The sequence below is a fragment of the Corvus moneduloides genome, chromosome 1 (assembly GCF_009650955.1).
Source record: "Corvus moneduloides isolate bCorMon1 chromosome 1, bCorMon1.pri, whole genome shotgun sequence".
Classification (NCBI taxonomy): domain Eukaryota; kingdom Metazoa; phylum Chordata; class Aves; order Passeriformes; family Corvidae; genus Corvus; species Corvus moneduloides.
Window position 1 is genome coordinate 114,635,555 of NC_045476.1, and position 21,286 is coordinate 114,656,840.

The following is a 21,286-nucleotide window of genomic DNA, read 5'->3' on the forward strand; positions in this document are numbered from 1 at the left end:
AACCCTAAATGTTGATTTTATGTTCTAGCTGAAGTTTAAACATTTAAGAGAGACGATTAATGAATTGCTGTGGGGGCAAAGTTGATTTCAAACATCCCAAAATGTAGAAGTGTTCGGATCGGAGCTATTTGGTTGTCCCATTGTAAAGGGGCTATTTGCCAAATTCACATCTGGATCTAGGATTCAGGCCTATTTCTGTTTTCCTAAGCAGTATAAGTACTGGATGTCCTGTCTTACTAATATGGAAACGGTCCAGCTGCATGATATATGAAGTTGCCTTACGTCCCCATAAAAAGAAGATTTGAAGGTTTCAGACAGCCTGCATCTGCATCTATACCTTCTCTCCCTTTGATGCTGCTGAAACTGTACAGGGAAAAGCTCCACCAAATAAATTGCTAAATGAAGGGCACGGTCTGCAGTGCAAACCCATCCGTTTCCATGCAGGGGCTCCAACAAATGTGATAACCAGAAGGACTTTATTCCCTTATTAGGATAAAAGGCAGTATGAAACCTGCTGTAAAATCTGCTTTTTATGGCAGGACATGGAGGCTCCTTGAGCCACAACTGATGTCAGGAAAGGCTCAGCAGCACTAGGGGAACTCTTCTTTCAGGAGACTCTCCAATGTCCTTTGCCTTCAGTTTGGAGCTTTCTCAGAAGGACCATAATTACACACCACAGAAAAACTTAGGAGGTAAAACTAGTGCTTACTTCCCTTGGAGGTTTACCTTGAGAAGTGGTTCAGGACTGGCTCTTCAGTTTTGTAGGGTGGGAAACGAGAGAGCTGACTGAGATGGCCTCGGCATGTGGTGAGCTCGCAGGAAAATGCAGTTTGAACTGTCTCCAAAACGCTGGACAGATGGGGCTGGATTAGCTGAATGGCTTCTCCTGCATTTGCTTTCATGGTTTTTTTTCTGTCAGAAGAAGATTTGTGAGCTGGTTAGAGGCGGTGTTGTTTGCTCCTGTTTAGGCAGTAAATTGGTAGGATATTCATGCTGGCTACCGGGAAATCAGCCTCCATACAGTATGTCCCAGAGTCTGGAAGAACCGGAGATTCGACCTCTTAAAACAATATCCTGATCTCCTGGATATTGAGAAGTTAAATGTCCAGGGGTCCTTCAGATTATCTGATGGAATAATTTTGTAGGTGTTGGGACAGAGTTTCCATGAGAAAGGCTCACCAGCATGGTTGGTAGGACTTTCACCTGGAAAAAGAGAACACGGTGCCTCAGTCCTGGTATGAGTAAATATTTATCTAAACCAGGTGGAATAAGATCAACAGGAGGCATGAGGAACGTGGCAGCCTAAAATACCAAATAGCGTGGCAGACAGGGCAGTATGCTGAGAGATCTGATACTCTAGACTCTAGTTTAAATCTTTCTTGGTCTCCTACCTCTTCTGTGTCAGTCCTCACTCCTGGACAAAATGGGATGCTACTTCCTTCTCCCCTCTCAGTTTCATACGTTGTGTTTTTTTCTTTGAGTCGTTTTCTTTGCTCTGTGTACATGTATCCATTAAGTGAGCTTTTCATTTTTATATTAAACAGAAGGAAGCAATCCAGCTTTTTTGTTTCACTGGGGAAAAGCAAAGAAAAAGTATTTTTGCTTCTATCCCAAAATTCTATATGCATATGGACACATACCTTTTGCTTGGTTTTGTTTCACTGCCAAAGCAATAAAGCCAGTTATTCATACAGCCCTTGACAGCAGTGGGTCATCAGTTTTCCAAGCCATGCTGGAAGTTGCCTCCCTTAGGAAATTAATGAAGTATTAACCACAGATTTATGTTGCTATAATACAAAGGAGAGATTAGAAGATATGTAAACTTACACGTCTGCAGTATAAACAAAGGGATCAATTGGACTAGCAAGAAATGACAACTTTGTGTGCTAAGAGGGTCGTTACATCAGTAAAAAAAGCTGTCATTTTGTAGTGCCAAGACTTGCTCTTCGGATTCCAGGGAGTGACAGTATTGGGAAAACGTGCTCTTTGTGGAGATGGGAGTTATTGCAGGGAGGCTGAGGCTGGAAAAATTAAGGACTGCACCAGTTTGCCACAACACTCCATATGTGAAAGAAGTCTTTGCAAGTTTATTTTAACTGACTGTGGGTATCATTTAAGTGTTGCGAAAGTAAACGAGGCTAACTGAGGAGGAAGAGAGTCTCAGCTGAGACTCAGATTATTGCAGACTTCAGTGTAATGTCCAAAATTCATGGAGCAGTTTAAACGTGTTAAGTGGATAGAGCAAAGGTCTATCTGATAGACCAAAGGTCTAGATCAAGGCCCTTCGCTGTCCTTGCCCAGAACATTTCCCTCTTGGCTGTGGAGGTGTGGGGGAAGGCCAGAGGGGAAAGTGTCCATCCCCTGTCCCTGCTCTCTGTGGTGGGCAGACGGTTCAGGAAAGAGTGGGTGGAAGAAAGCAGGCGTCTTTCAGCCAGAGCTGCTGCTGCTGTTCCCTGAGTACTGGCCAGCACAGCCTGAGCAGCCTGGTTTTGATCTGGAGCAAGCTTTAGTGGGGGTAAAATCACCTCTAAGGTGCTGACAGCAGGTTTGGGTACGATCTAGTTGTCTCTGTGGCTCTGGCAGAGGTCTTCCTCTATGCATGGTGGGTTGGTCCTCTACAGAAAGGCCACCTCTATACATACAACCTGCCTGGGGGCTGACTCATGACCAGCTCCTCCTGGTTTGGGTAAAAAGAAGAACCTTTGCAGATACAAACACAACCTCCCTGTTTGTTTAGGAGGCAGGCTCTTCCCAGTGGGCTTCTTTCATTTTTTCCTCTGCAAGCTGACCTTCAGCTGATTATCTATGCTATTATCAGATTTCACCAATAAAAATAAAGGCATTACCTTTTTATTGATAGAGCCAGTAGTTGTGAATTAGACCTCATTGATTTCATCAGCATTGTTCAGCTTATTTATTTCAGCTGAAAAAAGTCCTCTAATAACTGTGACTTCTGTCATCTTTCATCCCTTAAAGCTGAAAAAGTAAGTGCAAAGGTAGGGAGGCTCAGGAACAGAACTGTGATTCCGTCACGTCCTTTTCATGAGCTAAAGTTTGTTTTCCATGTCTCACTCTGGGAGCTGCCCAAGCTGCCTGGATTTGTCATGACATTACCGGGGTGGGGTTTCCAGGCTCGGCAGTCCTGCCCAGGTCCTGCCCGTCCTGGCTCAACAGAGCCAGAATCCGGCCTTGGACAGGCAGGGATGGGCAGTCTTCAAACAGGACATGCCTCCCTGTCCTCCCTTCTGGGGTGCCCAAGGGAGGGGTACCTGATAACCCCATGTGGAAACTGTGGGTCCCTGCACCCCACCTCTGTGTAGGGCTGAATCAGGAAAAGGTGAATTACACTTTCCAAGCCCGGAAAAAACAGGCAGTGATAAGATATTTGCCTACCAGAGCAGCAGTGGCAAATACGGGTAAATGGGAACCTTTGAAAGCAGCTCCTAGTATTTTTAGCTCAGGTTGAGCAAACACTGCTCCACACTAATTTAAACCCTTCTTCCACTGTGGGGAGGTGAAGCTGTTAAAAATTATGTCTTTTGTGCTAACAGAAATCTGTTTGAGGTATTAGAAATTAAAAGAAGGCTTTGAAAAGCTAGGCTGATGCAAGAGCAAAACTGTACACAAAGGTTAGCATGGAACCTGCCTCACTGAATTCTCCATGCACAGTCACAGGGAAAGAGGATACAGAGATTCGCGGTCACTGATTGGCAACTGTATGTTCAAGGGAGTGATAAAACTTATTTCTCTAGGATTAGAGCAGTTTCAGCTGGTTTTGGGGGACAGATAGGTTTTTCTCTTCCTTCTCTGCATTTCTGGGTAGTGACTAATGGTGTGGGATCAGGGCTGATGACTGGGTGGAAGAATAGTGGTGGTCAATCGTTTTAATAAAAGGTTAAGAAAATGTTGGAGCCCAGGTTATTTCAGACATAAATGACTGCTAGCAGTGAGTATCTCTTTCAGAAGGTGAGGTTTTCCCTGGGTTAAGCACGGCAACAAGAGCCCCGCACAGCACCATTTGGAAATTACCTTTGAATAAATGAAGCCTTGCTTTTCCGATGTCAGGACTGCTAGCCTGGCACAGCTCCAGGAGAGCCAAGAGCGCTACTCTTGTAAAATGATTAAATATGTATACTTTGTACTTAAACAGCAGGCAGGAAGCTTCTGCAGTCACAGTTTAGGATAGCCTTTTTCTTTTCTTTTTTTTTTAAGGAATTTCATCCAACGACTAGCCATTAAGAAGTAAATTAAGGTTTTAAAGTTGACGTATCCAAGAGTTAATTTTGCATGAAGTCAGCTCTTAAACATTTCCTTTATCAGGTGAAAATGTTGCCCCTTCTCTGTCTGGCACTGCAAATTTTTCCTCTTTAGCAGATCTGCTCAGCCTCATGGAAAAAATGATTGTTCCTTTGTCTTTGCAACTCTCCATTTCTCCGGTAAAACAAATGGACTGGTTCCAGTGCGGCTCAGAGGTTCATCTTCGTGCCTACCAGGGCTCCCCTGCATGTTGTCTTCTGCAGGCGGCAGAACAAAAATGCTCCTGCTTCAAAGGCATAGTGTTTCTCCACTGGAGATTAAAAGCACATCTCCTTTAGTGGCCAGTCCTACAGGGATAAACTGGTTGTGGCTGGCGTTTTGAAGAGTTGGGAATGATTTTAAGCATTTCAAGGGCTGAAGAGCCCAAAGAAAGCTGCTTTCCAAAACGTGCTCTGTATCTGCTCCTGGAGAATTGGGATGTGTTGGGCTTCTCCCATGGGGAAGAAAAACTAGAGTTGCCACCACTCCCAGATCACATTTTTCGTGTTGGCACCGGTGTCCCTTCAGTAGGGGGCAGTGGGACACATGCACATTTCGTTCTTCATCATGATCTGATTTCCAAGTCTTTCTGCACATCGCGTGGTTTCTTTTCCAGCTCTCCAAACGCAGATATCACTCCCATCAGCAGGGCTGGGCGACTGGGTTCATGCTGAGACATTTTTTTGTTTCAGGATTTCAAGGCACAGAGGCAAGCAGAGGGCAAACCCTGTTTTTGAACAGAAATCCTGGGATGATGGCTGTGCTTCAGGCTCGCTGTGCTCTCACTCACACCCCAGTGTGTGCAAAGCTCACCTCAATGAATCTCTCTTTGCTCTCCCCCTCCCTCCAGGCGAGCTCATCAGTGATGTCTGGCCCAGGAGAGAGCACCAGTCCCGAAAGCAGCAACCTTAAGTATTCAGGTCAAGACGGGCTGTACACAGGAGTCAGCCTGACCTCCACGGCTGAAGTGACAGCATCCGTGAGACAGGATCCCTGGTGTGCCCTGGCTCTGGCATGACCTGGTGTGAGGGAAGCTGGATCCTGGCAGCCCCCAGACGTCTGCACACAGTTTCCTCTGTGGAGCGGTTGCAGCGGCAGCGAGAGTGCTGGCAAAGACCATTCCCCTGAAACAGTTTTTGAGCCTTGGTGGCAGAGGTGGTTTTCTCCTTCCGAAAGAGGCTTTGCCGAAGCATCCAGTTCCTCATCTATGCAAGAAAAATGTAGGGAAAGCAAATGACCACCGGGGATAACTAATGAAGCCTTACACTCTCAAAAAATGCATTAAAAAACAAAAAACAAAAAAAAACAAAAAAAAAAAACAAGCAAAAGAGGAAAAAAAAAAAAAAAGGAGAGATAAACCCACACCTATTGATAGATTCCAGAAATCCAGAAATACATTCTTGACTTACCCAGCAGTGCTGCCTTTCTGATTGTATAGTTGTTTTCACTCTCTCATCGCCTTTTCCCCTAAGAATTTGGTGGATGTTGTCCGTGTCGGGGAGGGAGTAGCAAAGACTTTAATACCAGAGATAGTGAGATACTTCTTAATGAGTGTCAGAAGTGCTTACAGCCTGAGTTGACACAGACTTCTCACACTGAACATTTGATGTCTTCGCCCTGTCCGACCTCTCCTGTGGCCTCCGTCTTCAGTGTGCCTTGCTCTCCTCTTCAGAGCCCAGCTAAGTCCCTGGAAGAAATCACAACATTTGGTACAAGTCCCACAAGGTCCAGCTGGTTAAGGAGATTTTGGGATTGGTTTTTTTTTTGGTTTTAAATATTTACTCACTTTTCAAGACTGCGATATAACTTTTAAAGTACACTGTGACTGAGATTTATGAAAGTCCATGTTTCCTGGCTGAACTGTATAGAGTCAGTCGAAATTTGTAAACAGGGTAGCAATCAGATATTTTTCTTCCATATATACAATAATTTTTTTAAAGAAGTGCAATTTGCGTTGCAGCAATCAGTGTTAAATCATTTGCATAAGATTTAACAACGGTTTTTATACGAATGAATGAATGTAAACATTTTAACTTAATGGTACGTAAATAATTTAAAAGAAAAACTTAACTAGGCATCCTTAGGCTTTTTAGCGCAACAAAAATGCATCCACTTTCTGTATTTCCAGTTGTTAAAGCAAGAGTTTCAAAGAACAAGCCTTCTCTCAGGAAAATTGCCCTAGCCATTTGCTCCGAAGTGTTGTACAAAAATGCAAATGCATCCCCAAGGGGGTTTTTTGCCATTGAATAAGTGTGTGGTGGAAAGAAACAAACTGCAATGAAACTTTACTACCTAACTGATACATATGTAAATACTGCAGAAGATATCTAGGCATCTTGAAAATGTAGGATGCAATCTGTATAGTGTGACTGATGCATAGTTAGGTTGGTTTCCATTGGTTTTTAAGTGGGATGTCATTTGGAAAGTTGTTTCATCAGAGCTTTACAAATAAAAGGGTATCATTTTGGGATTTTTTTTTTCTGTACAGTGTGCCTTTTCCTTTGTCTCCAACACAATTGTTAAGCTACATTAAAAGGTATGGAAATGTACCTGGTACAGGTGGCATGTCTGATGGCTGCAAGGAAGGTCTCCAGCTGAAGTGCCTGCTCTGCCTGCCTAAGTCTGCATTTTGTGGTTTTTCTGCAGCTCCCTTCACTACACCTTCTGATGATATGTAAAACTAGGGCTTCCACCTACCAACAGAGGCTCCTTGTGGGCACACATGTGGTTTTTGTGATGAGGGTCTGGGGAACTGAGCCCATGCCCTGTGAGGGCTATCATTGTTTTGCTTGCCCTTCACACCATAGCTAAAAGGGTGTCACCCAGGTTCCCTGAGTGGGCAAATATCAGAATGTCACCCATTCCACACATAACTGCTGGGTGGCAGAGCCTTTGAGTGCCAGCTGGCATCCTCCTGTGGCCAAAGGTGAAGGGCAGCAAAAACTGAAGGCACTGCTGCTGAAAAGAGAAGACAGTGAATTTTAGCTACTAAGGGAAGTGGAAAACCTTTCACTGGCTCTGAGGACTGGTTCTCTTCACTGCTCAGCTGATTGGAGCCAGACTTACTGCCAGGTGTGATTTCCAGCTATGTCAGCAGTGCTGTTGGACGGGGAAGCCAGGATGCCCAACCTTCATACCCAGCGACCTGTGGAGTGGCTTCAGCGTGTCTCCTTGCCTCTCTGTGCCAGATCTTCTTTTGGGGTGAACTGGGTAGCTCCTTGGCCTCCAGTGAAGCTCTGCTGTCTTGCACCAGACAAGAATCTGCCCCTTGGTTTTCTAAATCTAGCCGGAGGTGTTGTGAGGACCGTGGGATGAACGCTGCAGCACAGCCCCAGGAGGAAAGCAGATCCTAGCAAAAAGGGATCAGGCCGAGCCTTGCCTGGGGTTTGGGGTGCTGTGGGCAGCCAGGAGTGGGGATCACTCGCCCTTCCTGGGGAGTTGTCATGCCATGCTCAGTACTGGGCCACCTCACATCCTTGCTGCCTGTGGGTTAATGTGGCCAGGTACCCCAGCCCTGCTAGCCCTGTGGGCTTGGATCTTGTGATTCACAAAAATAAATACTTATCTAAGTAAAATTGAGTCATGCAGAGAAACACTGGGCTTAGAAAACAAAAGATGTGGACAAGAGGGTGAATATCTTCCCTCTTGAAGCATCTACTGGCTAAAATGCCCTTATTTGTGATTTTACAAGTGTTGCCACTTAAATGGATAAAAAAGCTGTTGCTAACTGTCTTGCAGATTGTTCAGCCTTAGCTAGGGTCAGCATCCTTTCTTGTTTCCCTTTTCCTTTTCCCTTTTTCTTGCCAGGGGTATTGTTTGGTGTGCCACTTTTGAAAAGCTTAGCACATAACCCATACCTGCTGGGTGTGTCAGAGCTGCATTGCTCGGAGTTACCATAAAGCAGGAGGTTTAGACAAGCATGTTCCAGTTTTGGGCTGCTGACCCAGCAGAAAAGGTCATCGGGTTGCTGATGCTCTTGCTGGCAGCCTCTGGAAGGCCACGTTGCTTTGAAACCCTGTGGCAACATTTAAAAGGGCTCCTAGGAGGCCCTGCTGCCCTCTCAGCACCACCTTAACCCAGGGTCTATATTAAGGTGCTTCCTGCAGAAAATAAGTGTTGCAGGGGGCATATATAGATGCCCTATGTGAAAGCCTTCCTGTTGGATCTGAGGATAAAAATGCTCTTTTGGGTGATATCAGGGAAAAAAAGCTGTAGAACCCCCCCAATATTTCATAGGGAAGGTGTTTCCAATTATTTCTTACCAGCAAAAACAATCAAGAATGGGATACTTTGCCTCCTTGGACTGGAGGCAGGGCTGTCAGGTTTTCAACCCTCTGTAGGAGTCAAGTGGGGTGCAGCACCATGTTGCCTTACTGAAAAGGTGCTGAAGATCTCAAAGCCAGGTTCTGTGTTATGATTTTACGTAGAAAAAGACTGTGAGAATGTACCTCCATACTTAGCACAACTGCCCTCCAAGTGTGCCGATTGCTGGAGCTGCTACTCCTAGATGAAATAAAGGTTTCTTTATTTTTTTATTCTTTTGCCTTGTAGTCCTGCTGAGCCAGCACAGCTCTGAGTGCGTGAGCTGGGCTTTGCTCTGGCTCTTCCATTGCGGTATCACTGCTACTGATGGATGGTCTGGACAAACGCTTTCCTCACTTATCACCATTTCTCTGTAGTGACAGCCCTGGGCTGGGCTGCGAAAGAGCAAAGAAATGGTTTGACCATGGGTTTTGGTTACTAGTGAGACTGAACAAGACAGGTAGTCCCCAGAGCATCTTTCTAGTACCAGAATAAAACTTCAGAGTTGACATTTGGAGGTGGGGGGAAAAGGCATATGCCCACTTGTCATGTTAACACCTTTTCTCTGGAAGGAGTAAAAATTAAATACTGAATGTCCCAGGGCATCTGCTTTAGGGTCCCCCATCAAGAAATATTAGAGGCTCAGATTTGCTTGGGTGGCCCCTCAAGATCAGACTGCTCCTGTCCATGCGTGTTACTCTGGCCTCCAATCTTCCCTAGGTTCTAGATTCTGTTTTAGTAGTCTTCCCAACACCCTCACCCACAATCATACTTTCTTCTGCTCAAAGTGCTTGAAATAAGATGAGATCCCTACTGTGGCTCAGAGCGGTATTTTTCAGCATGTCAGTGAGGGTGTGTGCTGGTGTGGTAGGAGTGCGTGCAACAGCTGCCAGACTTGGGTGGGTGACCTAGAGAACCAACCCAGGCAAAGAGAACCAGCCTTGCACAGGCTGCCTAAAGGGAGTAAGAGGTGCCTGGCTGTTTCCAGAACTGTATGTGGGCTTTGTTTCCTGTGAATGATCAGAGGGCAAAAATCTGGGCGTGAAGTGAGGAGCCAAAGTATTTGATTTTTGTTTTCCTGCTGCAAAGCTAGACAAAGCCATACATCAGCTCTGTAACATTTGCCATCTAGAATTTGGGTAATTTAGTGTCTGTTCCTGCACAAAAATAATATAATTTCTGCTCCTTTCCATGAGGAGAAGGGATTTAGGAATGACACCCTGTCCTTCCTATTGTGAGCCTTATTTGAGCACAGGCTGCAGAAACCTGAAATGGACTTCAACCCTTCCTGTGTGCTTGCAGCTCCAGATCTTCTTTTATCCAGCTGTCATGAACTTCATTCCTCACAGATCCTCCAGTTCCTAAATCTGTATACACTGGACATTCCAGGGTTTTGTCAAACACATTGAATTCAGTATTAAAATATAGGGCAAGGGTTGTTGCAGTGGGCCAGCAAGGAGGAAACTGAAGGCTTGAGGAGCAGTTTCATGTGCCTTCTGCTCCATATGCTGCAAAAGGCTTGAGGTCTTCACTGCATATTTGTAACATGTTTTGGAAACACTTCTTAATGTTTCCTCAAAGCTATCTGACGGAAGTTGGTATCATATCTAGGAGAGGGGAATAGAATTTCACAGAATCACAGAATCATTTAGGTTGGAAAGGACCTTCAGGATCGTCAAGTCCTATCTTTGATCTATAAATATAGGTGCTTGGGTGGACACACCGTCAAACAGGAGTTGCCAATGTTGTAACCAAAAGTGCTAATGTACTCCTTGAACAAATAATAAGGAAAATAGTGAGTAGGAGTAAGGAGGCAATTTTACTTTGGAATGCTGCATCCAGATCTGGCACCAACATTTGAAAAGGGTGTATAAAAATTGGTGAAGATAGGGAAGAGAATCACTGAGATGATTTACAAGCTGAGGAAAATATCTGGTCTTGATAAATTCAAAGACCATGGTCTGCTTAGAGTATCTGAAGGAAGATTAAAATATGACTGGTGTAGTAAGTCCCTTCATGGAGAGAAAATGATAGGTGCTAAGAGGCCTTTGACCTTGCAGAGAAAGACATAACAAGATCTAGTGGCTAGAAGGTGAAGCTGGATTAATTAAAAAGATAATTTAGCGTCAGCTGAAACAATGAGCATAATTAGTGATGGGAGAAATAGCAAGGGAAGAAGATGAGTACTCAATCTCTTGTTGCCTTCGCAACAAAGCAGTCTGGAAAATCAGCTTTAGCTGACCAAAAGTGACTGGGTTCAGGACTGAGCATGTTGCATCTGCTGCATCATGATTTATAGGCCGGATTAGTTTCCATTTGGTCTGAAACCATATTACTTTTTGGGATGAGACCCAGTGCTAAGACCTTGAATTTTTGTTGTTATTAAAAAACCCATGGCACTCTTCCTGAGAGCTGTGGTAAACACTGTGGTGTTTTGACCCGGTTTCAGCATAAGTAATTATTTTTTTGCATACCTAAAATGTCCTACTTCCTCTCCAAAACTGTCCTGCATCTTTATTGTTTCCTGTTAAATACATCCTGAGTTCCATAGAAGAAAAGGCTGCTTTTCAAAGTTGAACAAACAAGACTTGAAAATCTGTCCCCTCTTCCAGCACAGCACAGAGACAGGGGCTGCTGAGCAACCCCTGCTCTTGGACAGGCAGGAAGGAAACCTTCTCTGGAAACGGCAGTCTGCAGGTCTTTAGTCTGTGACCTTTTGATGCTGTGAAGACCACAGCCTGAAGAAGGAACAGAGGTGTTTGGGTCACCTCACAAAAGTGGCAATTTGAAAAAAAAGTGAGTGCAATGGGAGGTTTAATTAGGGCACTGAACCCCAACTGGAACCCAAATTCTACACGTCCTTCTCATGGGAATAAATAACACTTATAATAGTGCTGCTTTTTGTGCCTTGCTTACAGAGGACCCAGTCTTGTGGCATGAGAGGCAGGGGATGAGCTTTGTCTGTTTGGCTGGTCATGTATCTGATCCCTTTGCAGTAGAGAGGAGCCCAAACCATCCAGGTAGATCCTGGTGAGCGTTCCCACTCTGAAGGGGTTTTGCACAAGCTTGGCAGATGTGCCTCTCAGGAGTGTCCTTGCTGGCAGGAGAGGATGCACATGTTTGGCCAGGGCTCTGGGGAGGGAGAGGGAAGGAGGCCTGGTGGAGGGGAGATCTGCCTTGCCTCAACTGCAGCATCACGAGGAGCTGCTTGTGGGCAGCCTCTGCTCGCAGTGACTCAAGGTGCATGAGGACCAAGAACCTGAAGCTGGCCTTCTCTGAGCCTGCAAGCACCTCTGGGAAGCTGAGAACCCCCATCTTCTCTGTGTGTGTGTGTGTGTGTGTGTGTGTGTGCAGCGTCCTAATTTTCCTATAATTAGATCTTCTACTCTGAGTCTTTTTTCTATCATAATCCACAGTTGCCTGTAGTTGTTCCATTTTACCTGAGTAGAAGTTTATTAAAAATGGAACAGTGGGGATGATGAGCCCCCTCTAGATCAGTGACAGAGACGAAAAGTAGTGCCTGTGAGGTCTGGGGAGACCCAGCTATCCCAACATTGTGCACACTACGGCTGGGGCACCTCTTGGGCTTTCCATGACTTGGACAAGATATAAGGTTCTGCTCTTCACTGAGTTAATGACATATGTCACAAGGTTCATCTAATTTAATTTTATTTTAAACTATTAGAAACCTGTCAGCCTGAAACAGGCTCCTAAAGAAGCAATACTCCCTTCCTTAGGATAATGTCATGTTCTGTAGTTTCCAGTAACTTTGACATGTCTTTTTTTTCTTTCCAGATCAACGCAAGGGTCTGGAGACTGAAAAGCAGCATTACTATTTTAACCAAGGAAAAAAAAGTTGCTCAAAAGTTTGACTAACAAAATGTTTATTATTATTGCAAGCATCAAGTGATACCTTCAAGGTTTTTTAAAACATGTGGCTACACTCAGAATAGGCATGGAATAATTTTACTCTGCACATTCCAGGGACTCTCAGAAAATTAAAAGATAACTTCTCAAAAAAGAATTGATAGGATTAAATGCGCTCTAGGCAGAAGGAGGCTAGGGATGCCTTTAAAGTTAGAGCTCTCACTTTGTTATCCAGTCTCATGCTTTGCTCTGGGTAGTGATAAAGTTTCTGGGACTAAATGAAAGCTTTGTATAAACAGGAAATTCAGAGAAAATAGCTTGGCTTTCTATGTCTCCATGATCAATTTTCAGCAAAAGTAAGAAACCTCAAGCACAGATTCCAGCAGACTTGGGCTTCGTAAACAAGATGCCACTGTCTTACCATTTCTCTGTGTCAGAGCTCATCAGGGAAGACATGGACAGGCACTGACAGCTGTGTGCTGTCCCCCTTCTCCAGTGTGAACAAGTCCTGATCCCACTGCTTGCAGTTTTCCCTTGTGCAGGTAGCTAGGGGTACATACTGGAGCACTTGCTTCAGCATTGGGCTGCAGGGTCAAATCTGTCACACTGCAAAGCACTTTCTTATCTAAAGCAAAGGATTAGCACTTCTGAAATGAGCCATACATAAAAAACTCACGGAAAAACTGAAAGAAACTCATATTTCACACCAGTTATGTACTGAGGCACTATGATATTGGTGTACACTCTACTTTTTCTGTTCCTGTTAGTCATCCTGAAAGGTGGTCAGGATGCTTCACTTGTGTTTCAATGTATGCTACTGATGGGGAAAGCTATGTGAGTGACATGTTAACCCTGAGGTTTCAGCCATGCATGATTCTGAGAAATCTTACCCTTGCCTCTATTCCCACAGATTTACGCTGAGATCTTCCACATCCTCCCAGCCCTACGTCAGCTCTAACTCCCCTTACGGTCAGGAGTGAAACTCCTCACATCTCAGTGGCAGAGGTGAGCACTGATTTATAATGAACATTTAAAAGAGATGAGCCCAGCCAGGAATTATGGCCAGCTAAAGCAGGCAAGCACACAGGAAGCAGATCAAGCCTTTTCAACAGAAGCTTTGGAAGATATTCAAATTGCTGTTCTAAACTAATGAGTTGAAAGTATTTGGTTTTCAAAAAGAAAATTCATTTTCACTACAGCCAGGCTTCTTTGACTGGAATACAAACGTTTTGCAAAGCCTTTTTGGTTGAGAAAATGAATTTTTGGTTATATCTTCTATTGTAGATTTTCTGATAGCAAACTTCTTATTGGAGCTAAGGGAAATTCGTAATTAGCCAAACTTCTTATTGTAGTCATTTTGGCACAGTCTGCTGTTGCCCTTTTTGCATCAGAGGATACTTTTAGACACCCCAGGCACTATGGCTACATGCTGTCCTGAAGACAACTGCCCCCAAAAGAGAGTCCTCCAGAAAGGCATACTGTGGCCCATGAAGCCTATATGAGTTTAGGGCTGTGGAGAGGAAACATAGCCCAGATTAGATGGATCTTTTAGGTAAAATCCCTCTAAGCAGAGAGGGTTCTTAGCCCTGTAAGCAGACAAGGTAGAAGTACTGATGAGAGACAGCAGTGACTATCTGAGCTCTCTTAATCACTTAAGCTCGTTAGCCACTCTGTCTTCAGTCTCATCAGCGGGTGAATGGGAGAAAGGGGAAGCCACCCTCAGCTGCAGATTGGCCCCTGACACATGAGCAGCAAGACTGTGTCTCAGCCAGCAGGCTTGGACAGTGTGCATCCAGAGAGGGCTTCCCCAGCCCTAGGGAGAAGGGAGCTTCATTTTCCAGCCATAGATAAGATTAGATTCACTCCTCTGTTCTGTGTGTACTATTCTGCTTCTATGAATTAAACATGAAGCCAGGGAACAGGACAGCATCCTTCTAGTAATAACCACAGAGCAGATAATTGAAAGAATGAATGTGAGAATTTCATTGTTTGAAAAGTTAAGCAGCGGACTTGAGGCATGCAGTATGTTTTTAATTAGCATTATTATTTAAAGCGAGCAATATTGAACAGGCTCCTTGAGTTCTCTGATAGCATATTCATTAGCTAATCAGCAGAGCTATTATTTTCTTTAAAGTATGCCCTACTTTGTGGTACTAAAGTACACACACTGATTTACTGGTAAGGGTAATTAAAGGGCATGTCATAAACACTACTGACGTCATGGAATACTGCTCTTTAACCATCTTTCCAGCTAACCCTTCCACATGGAAAACCAGGTATTTTGCAGCTGACCCTCACCTGGTGTCAAGCATCCATTCTCCCTCTACTAGCATCTCTGCAGTTTTGTGAACCAATGGCAGCAGAGGATGTAGTTTTGCATTTATGGTTTCCCACACACATGAAGTGTATGAATTTGAAAGTCTTTCATACACCAGCCTTTGCAAAAGTCTCAACGCTGCTCACAAAACAGTCTTGTGCACAATCTTCAAAGGAGAGCCTACACGTATCTAACCTATGTTACTTAGATGTAAAGCCCTACTGGGGCTGGTGAACTCCTCAGAGAGTAAGAGCTTTCCACCACACATTCCTTGCATTTAGGTTTTCCCTGAAGGTGGAAATACAGCCCCTGGTGGTATATTCCTTTCAGGTTCTGAATGGAAATCTCATGTATGAGGGGAAGGCCAAGTACGTTGGAACAACTGTAGCTAAACTATGCATTCCAAACATATATGTCTATGTAGCTCTACATATGGGCTGCAAAATTTGGAGGACCTTCAGCACTCAAGTCTGAAAATCGGGGGTGCTTTGCATCCAGCTGAGCTAATGGCTTGTAAATGCTGTACTGGAATGTGGGCGCACGAGTGAGCAAGGTATCATTAGCCCAGGTGGTTCCTCCTTCTCGCCTGCTTTTTCTCCTTCCTTCTTCCTCTTCACCCCTCTTTTTCTGCTTCCTTCTTCCTCTTCTTCCCTCTTTTTCTTCCTCTATGCCTCTATGTTTCATTCTGTGCATTTTGTTTTGTTTCTTCCCAGCTATAGGTCTGTCTCCCACATATTTTTGGACATTTGAGAGATTGGAAGCATCTTTAAATACACAGCACCGAATAAAACCCCTTCCTGATTTTTTTCCACACCATTTATTAGATTCTTCAGTATAAGAAAGTTGTGTCTATCTTTACTGAAGTTCATTTAGTGATATCATTCCTGATAGCAGCAATAAGCAGGTCATAAAAATAGAATGGATAATCATCTTCCAGTCTTGAAAATGAAAGAAGCAAAAAAGATACATACCAATAAGAAACAAAATGCCAAACACATTATTTCAGAATATGGCAAAATATTTTTATATTTTAAAGATTTATATTCCTGTTTATTGTGAAGATGTCCGCTTCCAGTGCAGATGACTGGCTTTGTTTGTGATTTAAAGTAATGGCCAAAATTCTGTTCTGATTATGAATTACACACTTAAATGAGTGTTTGCTCTCTTTTCAAATGAAAATTACCAAACACAATGGGATAAGCCCACTTGTGCAGCCAGGGTGCTGTCATGTTTTCCTATTACTTTTAAGTTGGAAAGTGCTCTGTCCTCCCTCCACTGCTGAGATATCCAGTGGGGTTTATTATCCCCATTTTATGGATCAACAGGGATTTAGAAAGCCTCTGTAGTTTCCCTAAAATCTCACAGGAGTCATTCACAGACATTTACTGAGTATCTTCCAGATCCTAGGCAATGTCCCAGCTGGGGACTTTTGTAGTACTTGTCACTACCAGGACACAGGCAGTGGTGTGTGACAGCTCCTATTAGTAACTACATGGCATGGCATGGTTTTGGTTGGGATCACCTAGCATTCTCCCAGCTGTTGCCCCTGGTTAGGGAAAAGCATCTGGGCCAGGACTGCTCCTGGTTTGGACTGTTGCCCTCCTGCTTTGGAGAATGAGAGCTTAGCCAGGAGGACATAGGATGTGCTTTGCAGTACTCCTCCTTTAACTGTTCCCTGGCCCATTTTATTTCCCAGCACAGGTACAGCCACTTGGCATGTATTTGTGGTTTGTGTTTGTCTGCTGGCACGGAAGTGACATATTTGAAGACTGGTTGGTGAAGAAAGAAGAGGAAGCACGATATGAAACCTAGATGAGTCCTATGTGACTCTGACCCAAGCCCTGCCTCAAGACTGGGGATATGTTTTCATGAAGGAACGTGATTCTCTGCCCATGCAGTGTCAGCACAAAGCAGAGATAGGCCCCAACACGTGACCCTTTAGTGACTAGTTTGAATGGAAATGTGTGATTTCTGAACAGATTTATTGTGCAAGCAAAAATGTATTTGCTAAAGATTACAGCGGTGTGTTTGCTCTGGATGCTGAGCCTAGGAAAAAAAGCCTGCCCTGTGTGACTTTTCATAACACAGTGAAATAAGGTCTGTGGTGTCAAATACCTGTTTTAACTTTGTTAGCCCTCTCCCATGGTCTGCAGTGCGGGGATTAGGCAATGGAAGCAGAGTAGAGCCAGGGATGTAAGAGCCTGCTCTCTGGCTCAGACTCCAGCTCCTGCATCCCCTGTGGATGTCATTGACAGACCTACTTACCACCCACATAGCCACAAGGTCTATGCCAGGAGCGGAACCTACACGCCCATTGTTCCCTGACCTTGCCAAAACTCCTCTCTGCACCATGTGTCGGGGGACATCAAGGAGCTCTTTGGCCCACTGGAGTCCTTGGAGTTCTTCCCTAATCTTCCTCAAGCTTCTGCTTCTCACCTTCCTCTCAGGGTATCAGGGACCCAGGAGCCTCTGCTGTTGAGAACTGGGACTCAGACTTGGACCTCTAATTAGTCATTATTTCTTCAGATAGCCAATATTATTACCTTTATGCTAGTGGTATCACGTTGTATAGTCGCATAGCTGGAAGGTTTGTGCAGGAGTTAAACTATGATTCTGCTACTGTGACCATTACCCCTGAAACTCAGCAGCTAAGGAGCTGGGTCCCTTCCCCTTCAGAGCTGTTTTGCAGGGTGGGTTCGTGACCATTTCCACTGAGGATAACTCATAGGCCACATAGTCTAGCAGGCAGCCAACCCTCCCTGTCTGAGACCATACGTGTTCTGGGATTGTGAACCACATGGGTTAGGGGGACAGGGGTGTCTCAGGCTTTTTGATAAAGGCAAGGGGATGCAGAGTGCCATCTGGGGAACTCCACAAGTCTAAATCCACCCTGCTTCTTTTGCCTTTTTGAAAAAAAATTAAAGCACTCAAGTGACTGACCTGTAACATGCAGACCTCAGTTTGGTTTGGAACTGAAATTTAGACACACTTGTAGACAAAAATTAAGAAATGTGATCTTACAGGCATACTCAGGGTCAGCTGATAAAAATAATTCTTTTGCCAGCGTGTTGAATCCACTTACCAGTTCTATCACTCAATTTCCCTGGTAGAAACATTCCTGGGACTTTTTTTTTTTTTTTGCTGATATTCTGCTGCACTGTTTGGAAAGAGAAATGCAGCCAGCTGGCAAGTTATCTTGGAGTTGCCCTTGTACAAGGGAAAATGGGGCTTGATTTGGTCTGGAGGTCTGCTAACATTTGCTGCTGTGGCATTTTTGCCAGTCTTCATGACGCCAGCGTACGGAGGAATGCTGCAGCACATGGATTTGAGGTGGTTTGTTTAGTGTGAGGGTGTCTGTAGGAGGAGTAGTTTCCTGAAAGGAACAAGTGGAGTGGCTGACCTTGCACTGATTCTGCTGACAGCTCCTGCTTGAAATAAGGTTGCCCTGGTCTAGTGCAACATCACTCACCTCCGGTCAGGGAGTTTCAAACTGTTAGGAGACACAAAAGAGCAATATAAGGAGTCACATCCAGAGGCATCCCTCTGCACCAAACATGGGATCTGAGCACATGAAGGCTCTGAAGAAACTCAACTCCAGACTGAAGGTTGCAGTGGGTTTATAAAAGAAGTTTCTCAGCTCTGCCCGTCTTCAGCCATCAGAATTCAAATCTAGTTCTGGATCCCAAGTCATGCTAAAGGCAAGAAAATGGAAAATATCCTGAAATAGCAATCAAAATGATCTCCAAAGTACTTGTTTTGCAAGGCCAGCAGGAACAGTATCTGCATAGCTGTTACTTAAAAACATGAAAATCAAACAGCATTGTTGAAAACTGATTTAAAGGACTGGGCAGATTCAGGTGCAAGGCAGGAGATTGAATGTTTTGCCTCTTTGCCATCTTCATGCTTTATGCCTTGGAAACCTACCTATGTCCTGCCTGTTAATGAACATCTGCTTTTGATTGTCACAAACCCATATATTTCAGTAAAATAAACATACCTGATCTCCACTTGGGAAAGAGCCTATTGTTTCTGCTGTGCCAGGTTCAAATATTGCTTTTAAATCAGAGATGGCCATTTTTTTCTCACTTGCCTAATAGTTACCTTTAAGTGCTAAATGACTCCATCAGGAATTATGCTTTTGTGTTTGGACTAGCTGCAGGACAAGGGCTGAAATGTGGCCTTTTCTTCGGTGTCTGATGGATCCTGTGTTGAAGGACTATCTCCTGGCTATACCGGCTGTTGGTGTTAGAAAATAAATATATCTTCCTAAGCTAATTCTGTGTTAGTCCAGCTGGAGACTGAACTAAATGCAAGTGACAACAACAGAACATGGCCTTACCAAGTCTATTCATCTTACCTGGCAATTCTGAGCTGCTGTCTTTATTGAAGCCAAGAAAGCTGTTACCATTGTGGCTCTCTGTCCATGTGACTTCATGCCTGACAAGGGCTCCAGAAATCTGCACGATAAACAAATAGGGTAAAAATATATGTGTGCAGTCACCATGAAAGCTGTACAGGGTCGGAACTCCTGGTTCTCCAGAACAGAGAGACCTTTACGAGTCATGATATGGTGTTTGCTGCTTGGTGACCTATCAATCTTATCCTACAGCATGAAAATCACTGTTTCTACACATGGGATAAATCAACATATATTGGTTTCATGTTGACTATTGGACTACATGACCATGACCATTTTTATCATGATTTTGGTTGTGCCTTACAACAGTGCTGTGAGCAGCTGAGAATTCTCACCTTCATATTTCAGTCTTGGTTTCAACTAGACTCTGCAATTAGTTGCGAAGTAATGGGGGTAGGAATGATTTTCTACTTGCGCGAGTAAAATGTTCAAGATTTAATCCTACTTATTTATATATTTAGTATGTCCTACCTAGATGGCAAAAAAAAAAACCATTTAGCAGTTTAATTGTAGGGAAAACACCTGTGCAAATGTACTGGTTGAGATCAAATATCCTTCTAGTCCAATACTCTGTTTATAAAACTGTTTACAAAAAAATGGCTACTTGCTTGGGAAGAACAGCACACATAGGTATAGTTTCCTTGAAGTCCCTTGAACACTGTACATTTTCAGCTCAGAATGGTTTGGACTTTCCTAGCCACCACAGCTTGCTTATCTACTAGCTTGCAGTGGAGCTCTTGTCCAGAGCTTGTCCTGTTCCTTCTGGCTGCACAGGTACCTGCACCTGCTGCAAGAACCAACACCCACTTTGGCTTGCCATGAACCCTGATCCTATTTGCTTCATTTGATGGTTCCTAGGTCATCTTTTGAAGATACTCTGGACAGTCGATCCCTCTCAAGTCACTTCTGACAGATGACTGTCTTTAATGTCTCAAAACCTGGATCCTCCAAGAGCATGTGGTCCACATCACGTTGACTCTGCTTATTGCTATTTGAGAGGAGTGTGGTGGTCCACACGCAGTGTTTTGCATCAAAGGCTGTGTTCGTCTTGGGAGAGTTAGTTGAGAGAAAATGGACAGAAGTGGTTTAGTCCATAAGGAAGCCTGTGCTGCAGAACTGGCCTGTTTGTGCACAGCAGGTCTCTCAGTGACATCCAAAAGCATCAAGCCAAGAGCACAGGCACAATGAGACTGTCCTACACCCTGAACCTGCCCAAAGGCACAGGACTCGCTGCTGAGGAGAGCAGTTGGCCAAGGACATGCCACAGCTCACAACGGGCACATTCAACCTCTGTCTGGACAGAGAGCCAGCTGAAAAAAGAGGACCTCTCCAGGATTCCAGTGTATCTCCTGATAGGTCTGGTTGGAAAGAAGTATGTTTTGGGAGATGCTTTCAACCCTCTCTGTTGTATATTTCCTTCTTGGCTTGCTGCTCACCGGTCTCTCCTCACAGCAAATTTCTGCTTTGCTAAAATTAATGCATGGCTGCCTCCAAGCAAATATCTCCAATTTCCCAGGTATTGGAGAGTTCTTCACTCACATCTCAAATCTAGGCCAAATTAAGGCCAAATCTGTGCTCAGATGGGAGTTCTTCCACCCCTTTGAGTTTCCACTCAAAGACAGTCCATTGTCCATAATTTCTTTTTTTTTCCTTATTTTTTGACCTTCTCAAGCATCCACTATCTTGCATGATGATTAATGCAGCTGCAAGAATACAGGGACTGTGGAGAGGGCAGTGAGGGAATACTCTGCCACTACTTATGACTTATTCTCAGCAACTGAGAATACTTCACAGAGTGACTCAGTGAACTATTACCTCACATTTCTCATTTGAGCAGCATCAGGGAAAGGCTAGAACAGCAGCAACCCTCACCTTTCCCTGCCCCCAAAGGCAAACGAACCATTAATGGTGCAGTAAAGCAGCAGAGCAAAGGTGTGTTTGCTGCACAAGGCTGGCCTAATAAAACTGAACTTTGCCCAAGACTGAACAAAATTGTAAGAAAGACACAGTCAACAATTAAGGACATTTTTTTTATAAGGAAAAGTTATTTATGACCTTCATCTGACATTTTATAAAGTTTTAATTTT

General features: G+C 44.1%; 1 protein-coding gene across 2 annotated transcripts in view; it reads left to right on the forward strand.

Moving 5' to 3' along the window:
* GATA6 (GATA binding protein 6) overlaps positions 1-21,286 on the forward strand; it is a 71,723-nt gene that overhangs the window by 14,313 nt on the left and 36,124 nt on the right. The window contains exon 7 of one of the 2 annotated variants that reach the window (XM_032123463.1): positions 13,376-13,470. In XM_032123463.1, coding sequence (XP_031979354.1) covers positions 13,376-13,423 — 48 coding nt within the window. In that variant the 3' untranslated portion in view covers positions 13,424-13,470. Of the gene's footprint in view, positions 1-5,146; positions 6,772-13,375; positions 13,471-21,286 lie in introns of those variants that run through there. The other variant, XM_032123455.1, reaches the window with a different exon arrangement.